Raw genomic sequence first — 16,857 nt, forward strand, 5'->3', positions numbered from 1 at the left:
TAACCACATTAATCAAGATTTTAATGCTTAATTGAAAAATAAACAATAGTACCTTGAAAAATACAACATTAGTCTATTCTAAAAACAAAAAGCTGCATCCTTGAATCTCATCATAATAACCTTAAGTTTTAATCTGGCATTTTTATCGGCGTATTTCTTGTTTAATTCATAATTGGTAAGTTCCCTTTATAAGAAAACGGAAAATCTATGTAATTCCAAAGAAATTATCTCTACTGTAATCTGAAATCAATAGTTGCAACATCGCTGTCTCAAGGCGTGTTTTTCCGAGGAATCTGCTGATTGCTCGCATGAATCATACGTTAAGAGAACTGATTTTAGAAAGACCCACATTTACGTTATTTCTGATTTTAGAACTCGCCTTAGGAACTCTGGTATAATTCAACGATCTCTCCTAACAAATTAAGCCCTAAAATAGCCGCTAAAATATTAGTAAAATTGCCTGGACTCACCTGCATTATGGGATACGCGACACGTCCTTTGCCGAACCGCTCTATGATCGTCAGCTTGGTCGAACTGGCCATGACTCCGGCGATGTTGGATGAGGACAAGACGGGACGCGGCGGCGGCACTATGGGCACAAAGTCGCGATTCCTGTCGGCGAAGCTGCGATCGAACGAGTTTCGTCGATCGCTATGGGAGCGTCTGTAGGCCACATGATTGCCGTTACCACCGCCAGCGGTATTGGGCGCCCGACCCGATTGATAGCTATTTGTTGAACTGTTGTACTGGGATACACCCATGTAGGACTTCGATTTGCGATACTGTTTGCCGGAGTAGGCAACCGGTTCCGGATAGTTGAGATCGCTGTGATTGCTGGCGGTCTCCGATCCGGAACTGGTTGACGACGACGAGGAGGCGGAGGAGGATGAGGCGGAAACAGAAACGGAGGATGTGGCGGTGGTCAGACTGGAGATCATCGATGGCTTGGAGCATTTGGCACAGGGCACGGCCAATGCGGCCGTTAGCAGTTCAGCGGGATTTATTTTGCCCACTCCACTGTCGAATGTTGCCGGTGTGTCTAATGTGTTGCTGTTGCTGCTGCTGTTGCTGCTATAGTTACTGCTTTTGCTACTGCTGCTGTTGCTGCTACTGTTGCTAGTTAGGGTGATGTTGTTCCTATAATTGTTGCTTCTGTAGTTGCTACTGTCACGTGGCAGCGATTGCAGGAATATCTGTTGCCGCTGCGGCTTGGCTTTCTTGCTGCTGCGTTGCTGCTGCTGTTGTTGCTGTTGTCCTTTGCCTGCATTCTTTTTGTTGTTGTTGGACTTGGTATTCAGACCTTTGTTGTTTGTTGCTGGTTTATTACTCGTTTTGTTGTTGTTTATGTTGCTAAGGTTACTGCTGTTTTCAATGTTGCTTTTGTTGCTGCTGTCACAGTTGTTGCCCGCCGCCGGCAACATTCCCTCTCGCTGCCTCTCCTTGTCCTTGTCCGCCTTCTTGGCATTCACCTTGTTTACCATCTTCCCTGCCTCTCTGTTTTCGAACTTTTTAACCGTTATCCGCGCTGCACTTCTAGAGTTCCGTAAGTTAGTTTTCTTCGTTCTACGTTCCGTGCGCAATTGGCTTTTGGCTTCTACTTGCGCCTGTGTTTTGTTGTTGTCGCTCTCGCTTACCACTCTCTCTCACACAACTGTCTCTGCTTATCTGCTATCTCACTCGCGCGCGGGCATTCGCTCTCGTTTTCGTTGAGCTTTTATTTCTTTTTTTTTGTTTTTAGTTTGTGCCACGTTTTGTTGTTGGCGCGCCGCGATTTTATATTTTGTATATTTCGCTTGCGTTCTTCTTATTTTTATATTAAATGAGCTTTTGTTGTACACCTTTTGAAATGTTTTTAATCACGAAATTCATTAATGTTGTTTCTCACTTGCTAACACTTTTTCTCAACTGCGTCTTCGTTTTTTCTTTTGGCGAAATTGCTGTTCTTCGTTTTTGCTACCCCTTTTGGATAGCATTTACCGCAAGATAAACAAGGGAGAGAGGCGGAGAACGCATCATCATGTAAAGAGAGCAAGGGAGAAAATAGAAGAAACAAAATTAGTTATTGGTTATTTGCTTTGTCGAACAATTGTTTTCGCCATTCCGTTAGGGACTTTTGTTTATGTGTTCTAAATGCCGTTGATTTATTTTTATAAAGCTGCCAACAAATGACTTGTCAACGCATATTCCCCGATTATTTCACCCTCCCTCTGTGCTTGGTTTTTATCACATGTTTTTTTTTTTGCCTCGATTAACGGTTGCTGGTTTCTAAAGGAGCTAGAAGTATAAAAAGTCCCCAAGGCATTTTCAAACGCGCAATACGTATTACTTATTTTTTGCGTCTATCCCAAAAAGCAAAAAAAATCGCCGAAAACTAACTCATGTATGTTTCTGTGCATGTATGTATGTATGGTATGTATGATAGTGTATATGTAAATGCCATTTGGCGGGCGCGTTCTCCCTCTTTCTTTCCCTCCATCTCTTTCTATCCCCCAACACGATGATGTAAGTTTTCGTATCGGAATGCTTTATTTTATTTTCCCTTCCCTTGCTTTTCTGATCCCTTAACCGCCTCATCGGAATAACGAGTAAATGTGTGATCAGTAAACTGACTATAAGATCAATATTATTTCCATATTATTGACTCCCCTAAAACTGCCTCTGTTGAATTCCCTCATTAAACTCTTTATTGCTGCACTCAACACACTGCGTTCGATATAACGTCAGAAAGAAATTAAAAATTCATTAGTTTCGGTAAGTCGGAGTTTATATACCCTTACTTGTAAGTAAAACAAATTAAAATCAATTTAATCTTTTTAAGATAAGGCGACCCCACAATACAAAAATTAACATTTAAAGATGACCAGTTATACCATTGAAGAAACATTCATAATCTTATTAAATCTTCAATATTTATGTATGGATATGTACAAATGTATATAAGCAGAAGCAAAGGTACTTCAATGCAAGAGTACAAAGTAAACCCCATACGAAATCAAACAATTTTTATTTATTGTTTATCTGTCTGTATGATTCAATCGCTTAAATAGGAGAAATTCAAAACTGATCCCAAATGAGTTAATTGCTTTTCCAGAATTGTCGAACAGTAACCGATCTTGAACCCAAAAATGATGGATGAATGTAAGAACGGCGATAATTATTCTTAACGAGCAAACGTATTAGTTTAGGTGTAGAATGAATACTAAAATAATTTGGGTATTCCCGCGTGCGTTAAATTGTTTTATTATTGATTTAAATATTTTACAATCTTGAAAAAAAAACGTGCTAAAAACTAAAAGTTGATCAAATATTTACTTAAGTACAATATTTAACAAAAAAAAAAATAATCGCCTTTCATTTTCGTAAATCAGTAAATTTAATTTGAGATTTGTAGTTCAAAATCAAAAATGTTTGCGTATAGAAAATAAAAACACTTAAAGAGGATCTTGGGTTGAATAATATCTGAAGGTGTTTTCATCTACATATCTGTACACCGCCAAAAAATAGCTAAACCGGAAATGCCAGATGCCAAGACGACCCGAGAACAAAAAGGGGGATGGGTGGTGGGTAGGTGTGTGCCTAGATTGTTATCCGCATTTCTGGTTTGCTTTTCATTATAGGCAGAACACAAAACCATGCGACACGATGCTATCTGCGAGTTGCGAGTCGCGATCTGCGATCTGCGAACTGTGATCTGCGGATACCCCGTGCTGCAGTCACGTAGCCCCACTAATTGGGCGAGATCAATAACGGTGATTGTGTGTGTGTCCATATATTTACCTGAACAATTCGGACAGCTCGTGCCTAGTCGCTCATTATCCAAAATCCACGGAGTACGTCTATCGTTAGGATAGATGCCGCTGGTTTTTTCTTTTTTTAAGGATTAAAACCGAACAGAATTTATATTGGTTTAAACTTTTTTTTTGTACAGTAGATCACACTGAATGCTGAATTTTTAATCAAAAAGTTAAATACAGCAAGCTGCTATCGCGGTCTATTTTTATCGGGGTATCGATGTTTTGTCTATCGGCTATTGATATCGGTATGCTATCGACGACGGGCAGCAGGGTGTGGGTGGAGTTTGACGTTCCGGCGAACCGCTGGCAGAGCGCCCTCACACTAAAAACAACGGGCGGGCCAGGATGGCGATCGGTATATTTCGGTATTTGGGTTTGATTTTGATTTTGGATTATTACGGCAAAGTAACAAGCCAAAACTTTCGTTTTTATTTTTGCTTGAATTCTGACAAGTAACCCTTTAATTGCTCGGCTACCGTTAGTTTTGGTGAATTTTTTTTAATATACCGTTGCACTAGACACACACACAAGCACACACTGAGAAACACTCACTAACACAAACACACGCGTTCGCTCACTTAACTCCCAACTTTTCGATTTTTGATTTTTAATTTCAATTTCACTTTCTTCGCTTGCTTTTTGCTTTATTTTCTTCGTTTTTTTTCTTTTTTCAGACCACGCGTTTCGATCGGTTGGCGGAAGCTTGCCGAAAAGCTTCGAGAATGTGGTTTTCAATTTGATTTGAGTTGACAGCAAAAAGGGCTGATAAAAGTTGCACTTGCACCTGGCTATACAGTGCTATAATCGATTGGGTGGGTAAAGAATTGTCTGTCAGTCTAACTGTTAGTGAGTTGCTATATTCGATAGTCTGTCGTCTAACGGTTGCTCAGCGTTCGATCGGATTTAGTTTGGCACTGTACTGCTCCCTGGGCTCTTGGTCTACTTGAGTGTCGAACATGTGACGAGCAACTGATGGCGCTGGCCCGTTCCGGTGCTCTGCCGGCCAAGCGAAGACCAGCGACGGCGGCAGCGGTATGGTGGCTATAGTAGAGCCTACCTATGTTGAACAATTTTACCGTTAGCCAATCAAAGGTTTTGTTAAACTTTCTTTAAGCACAGATTTTAAAATCAAAAGGAATGATCTCAAAAGGTTATTACTAACCTTACTCACCATATAAGACAACAAGTTGTTTTTTCCAATATTCTTCTTATATCTTTTTTTTTATTATTTTCTATTTTGTGTAAAAGCCTCTTGTCTCTCCACAAATTTCTAATTTTCTTGGTTATGTAATTAAGAACGCAAAACAATAAATATGAGAAATTATTTGTTTAAACAAGTTTGACAAATAGAGATTTATTGGCATCACTCACCGAATAACGTTTTCATTAAGTTTTTCGTCGAAGCTCCACTGTCTTTAGTGGGAGCAAAGCGGAGGCGCCGACGATTCTAGAGAGTGCCAACAAAAAGTTCGCGAAACGGAATTAGCAACAACAATTAAGTCGGAAATGAGCAGTTGTTTCTCCTCCTCTCTCTCACTCTCTCTCTCTCTATTGCTATCTTATGTCTCCTCCCCTCTCTTTCGCTGCTAACATTTCCTAACACCTTCGCTAGACCAAAGCTTTCTGCCAAAATGCTCGACAGCTTTTGGGTAGTAGGTCAAGAAATGCCTTGAAGCTATTGTTTTTAAGATTTTCACTTTTTAAGCCTAGTTTTTAATTGATTTATAATCTGTGTTCAAGAAAGAGGACAAGCAAAAAGGGGAGGTAGGCAAGAAGAGACTGTTAGATAGAGAGAGAGTGTCAGAGAGAGCCAAAGCTCTATACGATCACATTGTTGTAATAACGAAATACCGGCCGGCGTTGGCGTTTTGAAATTGAGAAAGCGCCGACCTTGTGCTCTCTCTTTATCTACACCCCCCTAAGAGGAGAGAGGCGTGGGGTGTAAAAGAGCGAGAGGGTTGGGATGGCAACCGAATGCTAATTAATCGAAAGCTTTCTGTCCCCTTCTCTGTCGCACTTGGCAAAGCTTGACGATCATCAGATTATTACCATTTATGCATATGAATTATAGGCTTTATATAGGCTATATATCCCCACTGATCCTTTAGAAAGTAAAGAACAAGAAAGCACAAACAAATGCAACTGCCGGATGTTCGGGGATCACGATCACGTGACCAAGGCTGCAAAACTGCGACTAGAAATAATCGTTGAAATAGCTAAAATCACATTGTCAGGGCGGTATTTTTGGCTGTCGCCGCCTCAATACAATCTGAAGCGACAAAACAAACCCAAAAATACATTATCCACACATCCACCGGTTGATAGTCCCATAGACCAAATGCGATGCGTAGTAGCCACGCGGCCAACAAGAAATCCCAATTATTTGGCCAACAAACGAATTCGGGCATGTGTACGTATTTATAAGACCTGCGTGAATCCACAGTAAACAATAGTTTATCAGTTTTTTTCGTACAGTTTTTGTTTTTCATTTGTTTGTGATTTGTTGTTGAAGGTGGCGCCCATCTACGAAACGCCACAGCAAATTAAACATTGATAATCTGAAAATACTTTAAACTCATTTTTTAGTAATGCTGCCAAATTTGGAAAACAAATTAAAACCCCTAATTTCATATGCCATAGCATGTTTGAGCTTTTTAAATTGCTACGTGAACTCACAGTTAACAATTTATAATAATTGTTTTAGTTTTTAAGTTGTAAAATATATTAAACTTATTTTAAACCTTTTAATTTAGAAATTTTAGTTGTAGTAATTATAGAGTTATACTTTAGTTATTTATTTTTTAATTTAATAAAAGCTACCTTCTTTTTGGAACTAAACTCCCTGATATTCATTGTAAAATAATAGAAGATAGGTCTGAAATCGATGAATATAATATATTGCTTAAATGGAATGAACATGAAAATGTACATAATGACTCATAATGACAAATTTTTCCATTGAAAAAATTCCATTCGAAAAGGGGAAACCCACGAGAGCTTTTTTCAGCTTTTAAATAGACAAGATTTTAAGATTCATATCTGATTTTAATGCCCAAAATATAAAATACTAAACACTTTCACAAGGAAAGTAACAACTATATATAAATTAGTGGATTATCTAAATTCCAATAATATATTTAAAAGTTTCCTCATCAAGTTCGCGAAGTTTTTTTTAATTAGAAAGATCTAGCAATTTATAGACACGAAAAATGTGGGTGTAAATATATGTATGGTATACATGTTTACAAATTTGTGCTGCCAGCAACATTTTATTGGCAACACTTGTATAGCAACATTTCCCATAGCAACAATTGTATCCACACATTGCTCATTTGTTCTACAGAAGTCTAAATTTGTTAGAACGTTTAAATTTATGTTATTTATTGATGCAAAATTTATAATGTATAAAATTAAATCTTTAAATTAAAGACTTTTGAACTTGTTTAAAAAAAACGCTTTGCATATACAGCACTTCCGCCCATGAGGAGAGAAAATAATGTGACACCGTAAACACGCTTCAGCAGCTGATCTTGCCACTTTCTATTGGCAATGCATTGGCTATAAGGCATACTAGAAAAAGAGACACTATTGTAGAGGGGAATCCAGCCGGGAAATAAACGGAACAGCAAGGTGTCCAGCCATTTTCGGAAGCGGAAGGACCAGCGTTTGGTCAGATCGCGCATCTGTAAGGGAAAAGTTAGGGAAATTATTGTAGATTAAATTCTTATTCCAAAGCCCACCTCCAAATAGTTGTACATGGCCAGATCGCAAATGGCAAATGCATCCCGCCAGCGAGATTCGGTAAACTCGGCCAAAGCCTCGTCCAGAGGCAACTGCTGGGCCAGAATTCCGGTGAGCAGAGTGACATCCTCCATTCCGGCATTCATTCCCTGGCCATAATACGGTACCATGGCATGGGCGGCATCGCCCAGAATCAGGGCCTTATCCGCATAGTGGTAGGGTCTGCACTTGATGGACACCAAATGCTGGGGCCTGGTCTTGAAGAAGTCCTTGATGAGCTGTTGCTCTCCAATGAGAGGCAGTGCATCCTGGAAGTTCAGTTTAAAGAAATCCAGTAGATCGTTTTGATTCTGAATTTGGGCAAAGACCTCAAAGGGCATGGAGAGGGTGACCGTAAAGGACTTATCCTGATTGGGCAGGGCAATCATCATGAAGGAGATTCGCGGCCAGATGTGCAGGTAATTGGCAGGCATCTGGAAATCGCCCGCTTTCGAGGGTATACAAAGCTCCAGGTAACCCGTTTCAATATACTCCTGGGAATAGTTGAACCCCGGCAGGCGAACTAATTGCTGGCGAACACTACTGAAGGCGCCATCACAGCCCACTATAAGATCAGCATTGGCAGCTATAGCTTCCTCGACCCCGGGTCTCCGGAACTCCATGGAACCCTCTTTCAGATTGGCGCTCGTTAATTTGTGCTCGAAGTGGCAGCGGATATTGGGCAGCTTATCACAAGCGTCCAGAAGGACTTCGTTGAGCTGCCGGCGACCCACGGAGTAAAGACACTGATTTGTCGTCGGATCGTAGAGGACCACACTGGTGTTTCCTCTGACATCGTGCAGCATTCGTCCCCTCATGGGTATCGCGGTGGCCAGCACCTTTTGCTCCAGACCCACAGCGGCCAGAGCCTTTCGACCCCGCTGGGAAAGAGCCAAGTTGATGCTCCTGCCCTGAACCACCAGAGCCTGACGGATATCCTCTCGGTACTCGTACAAATCCACGCGGTTGCCCATGCGGGCAAAGTTCAAGGCCGCCAGAGAGCCAACCTTATGAAGAAATAGACGTAGAAGGAGTGATAAGGGAGTTATATCTGGAGGCAGGGATTAAGAAACCTTAAAGATAAGCCAGCAAATAGTTATGCAGATCTATGAAAATCCAACAGCATATCAAGTGAAAGTTGAGTATTCCAAAATGTATTGGGATGATTTTGATTTTCAAAGAATGTTTTAGTGGATTTTTTTAATTTTTATAATTAATCAGTTTACATCTCAAAATATTTAAAATATTAAAACCATATTCTACACAACACTTACCAGACCTGCTCCGACAATTGCCACCCTGCGCCGCAAGCCCTCCTCTCCAGAAGTTCCCGACGGCTCCTGGCGACCGTTTACCTCCTGACTGATGATTCCTTGACTCATGACCGATCGGATGGGAAGTTACCAGTGAAATGAAGATGGAAATGAGGCAGAAGCCAGTCAACTGGCTGGGGAAATGCTAAACCCAAAGATTATGTCAGATGGGCAGTAAATGCTATCTGTGCTTGTTTTATGTTGCTGCGGGAAGCCAAATAAATGCAGAGGCGTAGCTAGAAATTGTTGTCTAGGGCTATCATGTTGGGCAAAATTTAAGAGGGTTCAAGGGCAACTGGAAAAAAGCAATAGCAAAAGATAAATTAGTTTGAGTCTTAAAAGTGTAGAATTTTTTCTTTGTAAATCTATTACAAGATAGTGTTATTATATGTAGGTATAGTTCTGAATTACAGTGTATCAGAGTTACAAAAAAGGTCACGATAAGATGAACTTCACGAAGATTGTTTGACCGCAGGGGGTCTATATGTATGCGATGACAAAGAAGCAAATCTAACTGAAAAGAACTAAACATAACACTTACAAGAGATTATTTGAAATAAGAAGAGAAGTTAAAATGAATGCCCTTTTTTCTTGAACTCAAACTGAAAAGATAGTCTCTGTTGGTTTATTTCATTGTATTATATATGTAATATGGTTATTATTGATATAAAAGATAATTCAAATAAATATTCATCTTCCTAATTTAAAAGTTCAACCTTATTACAGTGTTTTTATAGCTATTTTAGAAATGGCGCGCTTAATTTAAAGAATATATATATATTTAATTGCATATAATTTGGCAGCCCTGTCAACGCGTTGCCAACGCTAAGCTTTTTGGTATTTATTCTTGGTCTTCATGGTGTTTTTTGACGCTCGAACAGTGGTCACACTAAAAGCTGCTGTGGAAAAACTCATGCACAATAGAAAATAGAAAACCGAAAATTTCCACAACAAAACCGTTATTCAGAGCCCCAGAAACCCCAGTAGCATGTGCAGAATAGCCTAAGGCATTGGATATTAAACGAAACCAAAGGAAAATCGAGAAAAGAGCGACGGAAAAAGGCAACTTTATTTGTACTCTATAGATAGCATCCAAGGAGAACCACAAAAGGCAAAACCAAAATGGTAATAAAATGCCACCAAAATATGCGAAGAACAAGTGCAAAAGAGGGGGGTGAGGAAGAAGGGCAGGAGGAGATTGTGAGAGCGCGGAAATAGGAGTGAGAGTTTGTGCCGTTATAATGTCAATTTACGTTCTTCACCTCTCCTCTCCCCTTTTTCCGGAACCTTCCGTTTGCTGCTGCAATATATTAAAATTTCGCAATTAATATATACATTTTTGGCTTGCAGGGAAATGAAACATCACTGCCCATGGAAATGTGTTCCAATTGTAAGTACGAAATTGTTCAGTCAATGTCATTTGAACGGAATGGCAGCTGTTTATGAATATGCAAACATCGGCATACACAAGCGTTCATTTAGATACGGTATGCATGTACGTACATATGTATATAGATATGTACATATGTATGTAGATAGAAACGCGAATGGCCAACAGAAAGTGGAATGCAAACGAAACGTGGCGTCGAAATTCCATTTATAATTCCCAACTCTTTATTCCGCATCATCAAGAGATTTTACACCTTCTCTTCTAATTTCAAAATTGGCATTCTAGAATGTGTTTTTGTCACACTTTGTTTCATCTCTGATGATCGACAGACAACCGGTCTCTAAAAATAAAATACAGTCCTACAATCGTAACTAGAATCTAGCAATCTATTCTTTACATCTAATGCGTTCCCTATAGTCGTTGACATTTACAAAATTAGTGTTTATTACCTTTTGTGTGATGATATGTTTTATTAAAAATTACATCAACAGTCAGTATATCTTAAAAACAACATCTAAACTTGATTTCATTACAACTTAAACAGTGTCTAATTTGTAATAATAAAAACGTCAAACTGACGAAGAACTTTAAAACCTTTAGATTGAAATATGTTAAAAAAAAAAAATTACACAAATATTAATAAATAACCGCGCAAATGAAGTTTATTATTATAAAATAAACTTTAGTATATCCTAAAAATCCAATATCCTAAAAGAATCAAGCGAGTTTTTCGTTATAGAATATCCACTGTATTCGTTATTTCAATAATGCAAATTCTAAGTACACAAATTGCACAGTAAAATATTTCACATATGTTACCAAACCTTTCCCCTCGTTTTCCGCCTCTGCATAGTCGACGCCGATGAGATCCGGCGGTTGGGCAAACGCTTCCGGAAATTGGATCTGGACAACTCGGGTGCGCTGAGCGTGGACGAGTTCATGTCGCTGCCGGAATTGCAACAGAATCCGCTCGTACAGCGCGTGATCGACATTTTCGATGCTGACGGCAACGGCGAGGTGGACTTCAAGGAGTTTATCCAGGGCGTGTCACAGTTCAGTGTCAAGGGCGACAAGCTGTCGAAGCTGCGCTTCGCCTTCCGCATCTACGACATGGACAATGATGGCTACATTTCCAACGGGGAACTGTTTCAGGTAAGTCCCTCGAAATTCAAGTCAAGATTATCGTCTATAAAAATATTATACTTTCAGGTGTTAAAGATGATGGTGGGAAACAATCTGAAGGACACGCAATTGCAGCAGATTGTGGACAAGACGATCGGTTTCGCGGACAGGGATGAGGATGGAAAGATCTCGTTTGATGAGTTCTGCTCGGTGGTCGGCAACACGGACATTCACAAGAAGATGGTCGTCGACGTTTAAAATAGGTTTACCGCAGATCCTTTTTATACGCGATTTTATTTATTCTTTTGTATATGCGTCGGCATCCTTTGATTGTCACCAACACCACACTATTATTATGGTTATTATTTTTGATCAGCGATTCTCTAGTTGAATATTGTTATAAGCCGTTAGCAAGCCAGTTCAGTCAGTCAGTCAGTAAGGCGATCGAACGCTTGGGGAGCGAGATGAAAATCGTGAAAACAGTGTTGTTATCCTAAGTTGAAAAGTGGAATGAATAATGCGCCTCCTACTTACTTCTTATATAAATATATACATCTATATACTTATATATACATGCATATATAGTCATAATTTATTATACAAATATACATTTAAAGAATTCAAAAACCCTAAAAGCAAAACTAAACTAAAACTGAAACCCACTCCACGCAAGTGAGGGCAAATAAAGCAAACCAAGTTGAACCAATGCTCTTTCGAATCGAATTTCGGCAATTGAGAGTTTTCCACTTTCACTCTATCACATATTAATGTGTCATAGCTTACGTTAATTATTTCTAATTCTCCTGTGATTTTGCCAAAAACAAAAAACAAAACAAAACAAAAAATGAAAATGAAAATGAAAACGAAAAGCAACAAATCGAAATATGATGAGAAAAAAGGTCACAAGCACGAGGGGCAGCTAAGCAACCTGCCCGAAGGAGCTCTCCTCTATTGACTTAGTCTAATTTACACGTTGTGTACTTTTTATATATTTATACATACCTACTTGTACTAATCGAATGTTATAATCTACGTATTTTTATATATCTTGACTAACTTGAGAGAACACCAGGGGAATGGCGAAGTTTGCCAAGTTTCTTACCTCCTTACCTTAACCAATCTAACGCCACTTAACTCAAATTAACTGATTCTCGCGCAGAATTACGCCTCGGAAATTATCTAAAAAAAAAAGAATATGCTACATTTTACGGATTATCAAGCGAGTTAACTGAAAATCGAATAATTATACATCAATACATATGAAGCAATGCCATGCTGTTGCAGTAACATTTTTTTATACTAATTATACTAGTTAAAAATGCAAGTAAAACCAAACAATAAGAATGCATGTTACAAATTTTACAATTAACAAATTTTTGCACACTCGCCACTCAATTTGTTAGCTAATCAATTTTCATTGCATTATTCAAAATAATCGACTCGAGATCGAAACTCATTGTAAGATGGTCGAAATGGTGGCCAACAAGCTGGGACCCCATCGATAGGTTCGCCTGGGATGGCTCAGTTTGCTGGCCAGTCGAAGCAATAAAAAGCAAATCCTTCAATAAAATTATAATTATACACAAACGAACAAAGGTTTTCCAATTTCGTGATGGGAGAGCGATACTGAGATAAGATAAGGTCTGCGACAAAGCTTGCCATGAGTACTCCCAACTCAGTTGTGAAATAATCCTCAAACTGTTAAGTTCTCCACAGACTTGGCAACATGTTGAAACTGGAGACCAAATATGGAATCATCTGCTCGGGATGCTTGTCCATAGCCTTTGCCATAACCTATTTGGCCCTTATGGATGACTACTTCTGGAGATGTACGAATGAACCAGTTTAAACACATTTCGAAATAACCTTTTGATGAAATTCGTGATTTGTTTTAGATGGTACCGAATTAGGAATACACATTTCTGCTTTGCAAATATTAGCCAGTTTGGGCCTTATTTTTGGAGCGTTGAAGGTAAAATAAAAATTATTTGCCCGAATTATCTCTTATAAAGCTGAATTATCTATCAATGAAACAAAGCAAAAATACAAGTTCTTCGTGCCGTGGATGATAACCACAGGATTCTTCATATATCTAATGGTTTATTTGGCCATTGCCTTACTAACCGGGTATGGGGAATGGGTTTTCGTTCCAGCAATGACGCTTCCGTTTTCAGGTAAGGATTTTAGACACCTTGACTAACCTTTTCAACAAGGAATCCCAACATTTTCAGTGTATCTTGCCTGCGCTTTGTTCTCGGTGCAAAAGGCCTTCGAAAGGATGCGCAAGGACGAGCCGCCAGCATATACTAATTTGTCTGCCAAGAATTTCATTAACCATATTTAGGCCAGAAAAATAGAATTGTAGAAAAATTATAGAAAAGGGAAAAAAGTGTAATTGTAGAACACAGTTTGCAGATAAGATACGCGGTAAATAAAAGCTTTTTAATCATTATTTGGACGCAGCCTGCAATCATCTGATCTTTTATTTAGTCAGTAGATATTTATACCCTTTTTCGTAGGCATATTGGAATCGCTTAAGAGTATAAACGTCTAGTAAGAAGCGTATCTGAACACTAGAAAATTTGATCTACATATGCTCGTATGAGATTGAGATCTTGAAATCTATACGGTCTAAACGTTTAGCATGGAGATGAGGCTAATTGATATGCTATTAGCAAATCAAACATTTTTGAAATATCTAAAACAGACAATTAAAAATTTACTAATAAATTAGATTTAATATTCATTAAAAAAAAATATAATGTGTTTTAACAGCTAAGCAGACAGCGACTATTTGTCCAAGATACGCCAAACTATTTAAACAAACTTTTTAAACTGGACTAGAGATTGGAAATTATTTACTACAGTTCTATAGCTTGAGAAGTACTAAAAACCAACATTAATAATGGATGCTGGTAAATCCTTTGAGAAAATATAGAAAAAGTATATTTTTTGTGCCGCAATGATTAGTCAATGGCTTACTCAGTCGCTCTGATTATGGTGACGCAGATGATAAGTAGCAGGTATTTTTTTATACATATATATGTGTTTTTTAAACGTCACCGAATAAAAATTACTACTCCTATAACTTACATATTATGATAAGATTGAGCAGATATTTTTATACATATATGCTTCATAGACAACGTTTTTCTTCCTCTGTTAAAAAAATAATGAAAAACAATTTAAAGATAAATTTGACATTCCGAGATTAAATTATACAACTAAAATTGCTTTTATTTACAGCGAAAAAGTCATGATCGGATTTTAAACTGAAATTTATAGAAACAAATATTGTGATTTTCTAGATTTAAAACAAAAACCATATTTAAAAAAGAGTTGACATTTTTTAAAAAAATATTGTTTAAGACTTTGTGTTTTCCAACTTTTCCTATGATTAGCTTTTCAAATTACCCGCTCTTTGCAGCCCTGGTTGATATTAATCGAATTGAGTTTTTACCTTCGAGATTTTGTGTACCAAGCCGTATTTGACCTTCCATGACCTTGAGTATACCAAAACATCCAAGTATTTAAATGCAATATCTACAAACTCACCCCAACCCCCCCCCTCTCTTTCTATCAAAAAATAAAAATGTAAATATGAAAACATTCGGCAATAAATTAAAAGCTTTAATGCTTCTTTGCCGGTAAATCGAAGACAATACAAACAGCCTCCGTACGTGTTCCAAAGTGCAGCGATAAGAGAATTTACATAATCTAAGAATTTCCGAATCCCAGAGTTCGCAACATAAATAGAAACCTCGTCGCCTCTTTGAGTTTGGGGTGGCCCCCCTCCCTCTCGAAACATATATATGTATACCTATTTATGTATATCTCAGCATGTCTTCCCGGCGATGCCCTGATATAACCTTCCCACGACCTTGGGCTTACACAAGCAAAATTTATCAATGCACAAAAGTTTATTTTTTTTTTAAATAGCTGGCGTTCAAATACAGTAACAGAGCGATACTTTATTCAACAACAATAAATAGATATATGCGTAGTTATGGATATTTGTATTTGAATGGTAACTTTAAGAGCCAACCAAAAAAAAAGCATTTTCAATTGCGCATAGTGCTGAACTAGCGGGGCGCCTTCTAGGTTATACAACAGTGATTCCTGACCAACTTGTGGGCCCCAGGTTTTGTACGATTACGGCATTTAGTCCTTGCTCTGCATGTACTTGATCAGATCGATGACACGGTTGGAGTAACCGAACTCGTTGTCGTACCACGAGATAAGCTTGACGAACTTGTCGTTCAGAGAAATGCCAGCCTTGGCGTCGAACACAGAGGAGTGGGTGTCGCTAAGGAAGTCGGTGGAGACGACCTCCTCGTCGGTGTAGCCCAAGATTCCCTTCAGGGGTCCCTTGGAGGCCTCCTCAACCTTAGCCTTGATTTCATCGTAGGTAGCTCCCTTGCCCAGGCGGACAGTAAGATCCACAACGGAGACATTGGGAGTGGGGACACGGAAAGCCATGCCGGTCAGTTTGCCGTTGAGGGCAGGGATGACCTTGCCAACAGCCTTGGCGGCACCAGTGGAGGCCGGGATGATGTTCTGGGCGGCACCACGTCCATCGCGCCACAGTTTGCCGGAAGGTCCGTCAACGGTCTTCTGGGTGGCAGTGGTGGCGTGCACGGTGGTCATCAGACCCTCGACGATCTCGAAGTTGTCATTGATGACCTTGGCCAAGGGAGCCAGGCAGTTGGTGGTGCAGGAGGCGTTGGAGACCACCTTCATGTCGGGGCTGTAGGCCTCCAGATTGACACCGCAAACGAACATTGGGGCATCGGCGGATGGGGCCGAGATGATGACCTTCTTGGCACCGCCCTTCAAGTGGGTGGAGGCCTTGTCAATGGTGGTGAAGACACCAGTCGACTCCACGACATATTCGGCTCCAGCGCTAGCCCAGTTGATGTTGGCGGGGTCGCGTTCGCTGAAAACGGTAATCTTCTGGCCGTTCACCACCAAGAAACCGCCCTCAGCCGCAACGGTGCCCTTGAAACGACCGTGAGTCGAGTCGAATTTGAACAGATAGACCATGTAGTTGACATCGATGAAGGGATCGTTGACAGCCACCACGGAGGCACCCTTATCAATGGCGGCGCGCAGCACCAGACGGCCGATACGGCCAAATCCGTTAATTCCGATCTTCGACATGGTTAAAAATCTGCCTTCTTTTCACTTTTCCTCTCGTTCAGTTTCAGCTCGCTATTACGACTGCCACTTTTTCTGGAGCTTTTTTCGCAAAGTATGAGTGGGGGTGAGTATACATATACCAGTATTTTGCACTCGAGCTGCGAAGGTCACACTTCAGTAATATTAATATGTCGTCTAAGAAACATCGATTTAAATCGGAATTTGAAAAGATAACAAGGTAAGCACTTGCTAAAAAAAGGAATATACATATTTGTAATAGCGATTTGTAAGAAAGGTGCACTTGATTTAGTGTTCTTTT

At 39.4% G+C, this 16,857-nt stretch overlaps 5 protein-coding genes across 5 annotated transcripts in view; 2 read left to right on the forward strand and 3 right to left on the reverse strand.

The window, feature by feature from the left end:
* The window catches only part of LOC108112508 (terminal nucleotidyltransferase 5C), a 46,662-nt gene extending 41,882 nt beyond the window's left edge, over window positions 1-4,780 (reverse strand). Inside the window, exons 1-2 of the mRNA XM_017222395.2 lie at window positions 3,778-4,780; window positions 471-1,959 (exon numbers count right to left, since the gene is read on the reverse strand). Coding sequence (XP_017077884.1) covers window positions 471-1,481 — 1,011 coding nt within the window. The 5' untranslated portion in view covers window positions 1,482-1,959; window positions 3,778-4,780. The remainder of the gene's footprint in view (window positions 1-470; window positions 1,960-3,777) is intronic.
* A 2,163-nt stretch (window positions 4,781-6,943) lies between these two features.
* LOC108112185 (kynurenine 3-monooxygenase) lies at window positions 6,944-9,088 on the reverse strand. The gene is made up of 3 exons (XM_017221997.2): window positions 8,849-9,088; window positions 7,535-8,581; window positions 6,944-7,477 (listed from the first exon to the last, which is right to left on the reverse strand). Exons 1-3 carry the CDS (start codon window positions 8,954-8,956, stop codon window positions 7,238-7,240), a joined length of 1,395 nt encoding a protein of 464 aa, XP_017077486.1. The 5' UTR covers window positions 8,957-9,088; the 3' UTR covers window positions 6,944-7,237.
* A 668-nt stretch (window positions 9,089-9,756) lies between these two features.
* Window positions 9,757-12,101, forward strand: LOC108113185 (calcineurin subunit B type 2). The gene is made up of 4 exons (XM_017223712.2): window positions 9,757-10,012; window positions 10,238-10,277; window positions 11,131-11,429; window positions 11,487-12,101. The coding sequence occupies exons 1-4, from the start codon at window positions 10,010-10,012 to the stop codon at window positions 11,655-11,657; spliced, it is 513 nt and encodes a 170-aa protein (XP_017079201.1). The 5' UTR covers window positions 9,757-10,009; the 3' UTR covers window positions 11,658-12,101.
* A 128-nt stretch (window positions 12,102-12,229) lies between these two features.
* LOC108113187 lies at window positions 12,230-13,869 on the forward strand. Its single transcript, XM_017223713.2, has 4 exons — window positions 12,230-13,228; window positions 13,295-13,371; window positions 13,438-13,573; window positions 13,631-13,869. The coding sequence occupies exons 1-4, from the start codon at window positions 13,126-13,128 to the stop codon at window positions 13,741-13,743; spliced, it is 429 nt and encodes a 142-aa protein (XP_017079202.1). The 5' UTR covers window positions 12,230-13,125; the 3' UTR covers window positions 13,744-13,869.
* A 1,431-nt stretch (window positions 13,870-15,300) lies between these two features.
* On the reverse strand, window positions 15,301-16,635 carry LOC108113162 (glyceraldehyde-3-phosphate dehydrogenase 1). The gene has a single exon (XM_017223675.2). The coding sequence runs from the start codon at window positions 16,557-16,559 to the stop codon at window positions 15,561-15,563; it is 999 nt and encodes a 332-aa protein (XP_017079164.1). The 5' UTR covers window positions 16,560-16,635; the 3' UTR covers window positions 15,301-15,560.
* Window positions 16,636-16,857: the final 222 nt, after the last annotated feature.

Source organism: Drosophila eugracilis, unplaced genomic scaffold, assembly GCF_018153835.1.
Source record: "Drosophila eugracilis isolate 14026-0451.02 unplaced genomic scaffold, ASM1815383v1 contig_90, whole genome shotgun sequence".
NCBI classification, from domain to species: domain Eukaryota; kingdom Metazoa; phylum Arthropoda; class Insecta; order Diptera; family Drosophilidae; genus Drosophila; species Drosophila eugracilis.

Bases quoted from the DNA above. Each gene is read 5' to 3' on its own strand.
- LOC108113187 (XM_017223713.2), top strand. From the start codon at position 13,126: ATGTTGAAACTGGAGACCAAATATGGAATCATCTGCTCGGGATGCTTG. The intron at 13,229-13,294 runs GTACGAATGAAC...GATTTGTTTTAG, and splicing joins GGATGACTACTTCTGGAGAT to ATGGTACCGAATTAGGAATA. The intron at 13,372-13,437 runs GTAAAATAAAAA...AATGAAACAAAG, and splicing joins TTATTTTTGGAGCGTTGAAG to CAAAAATACAAGTTCTTCGT.
- LOC108113185 (XM_017223712.2), top strand. The intron at 10,278-11,130 runs GTAAGTACGAAA...GCCTCTGCATAG, and splicing joins CATGGAAATGTGTTCCAATT to TCGACGCCGATGAGATCCGG. The intron at 11,430-11,486 runs GTAAGTCCCTCG...TTATACTTTCAG, and splicing joins CCAACGGGGAACTGTTTCAG to GTGTTAAAGATGATGGTGGG.
- LOC108112185 (XM_017221997.2), bottom strand. From the start codon at position 8,956: ATGAGTCAAGGAATCATCAGTCAGGAGGTAAACGGTCGCCAGGAGCCG. The intron at 8,582-8,848 runs GTAAGTGTTGTG...TTTCTTCATAAG, and splicing joins CAATTGTCGGAGCAGGTCTG to GTTGGCTCTCTGGCGGCCTT. The intron at 7,478-7,534 runs GTGGGCTTTGGA...TTTCCCTTACAG, and splicing joins CCATGTACAACTATTTGGAG to ATGCGCGATCTGACCAAACG.
- LOC108113162 (XM_017223675.2), bottom strand. From the start codon at position 16,559: ATGTCGAAGATCGGAATTAACGGATTTGGCCGTATCGGCCGTCTGGTG.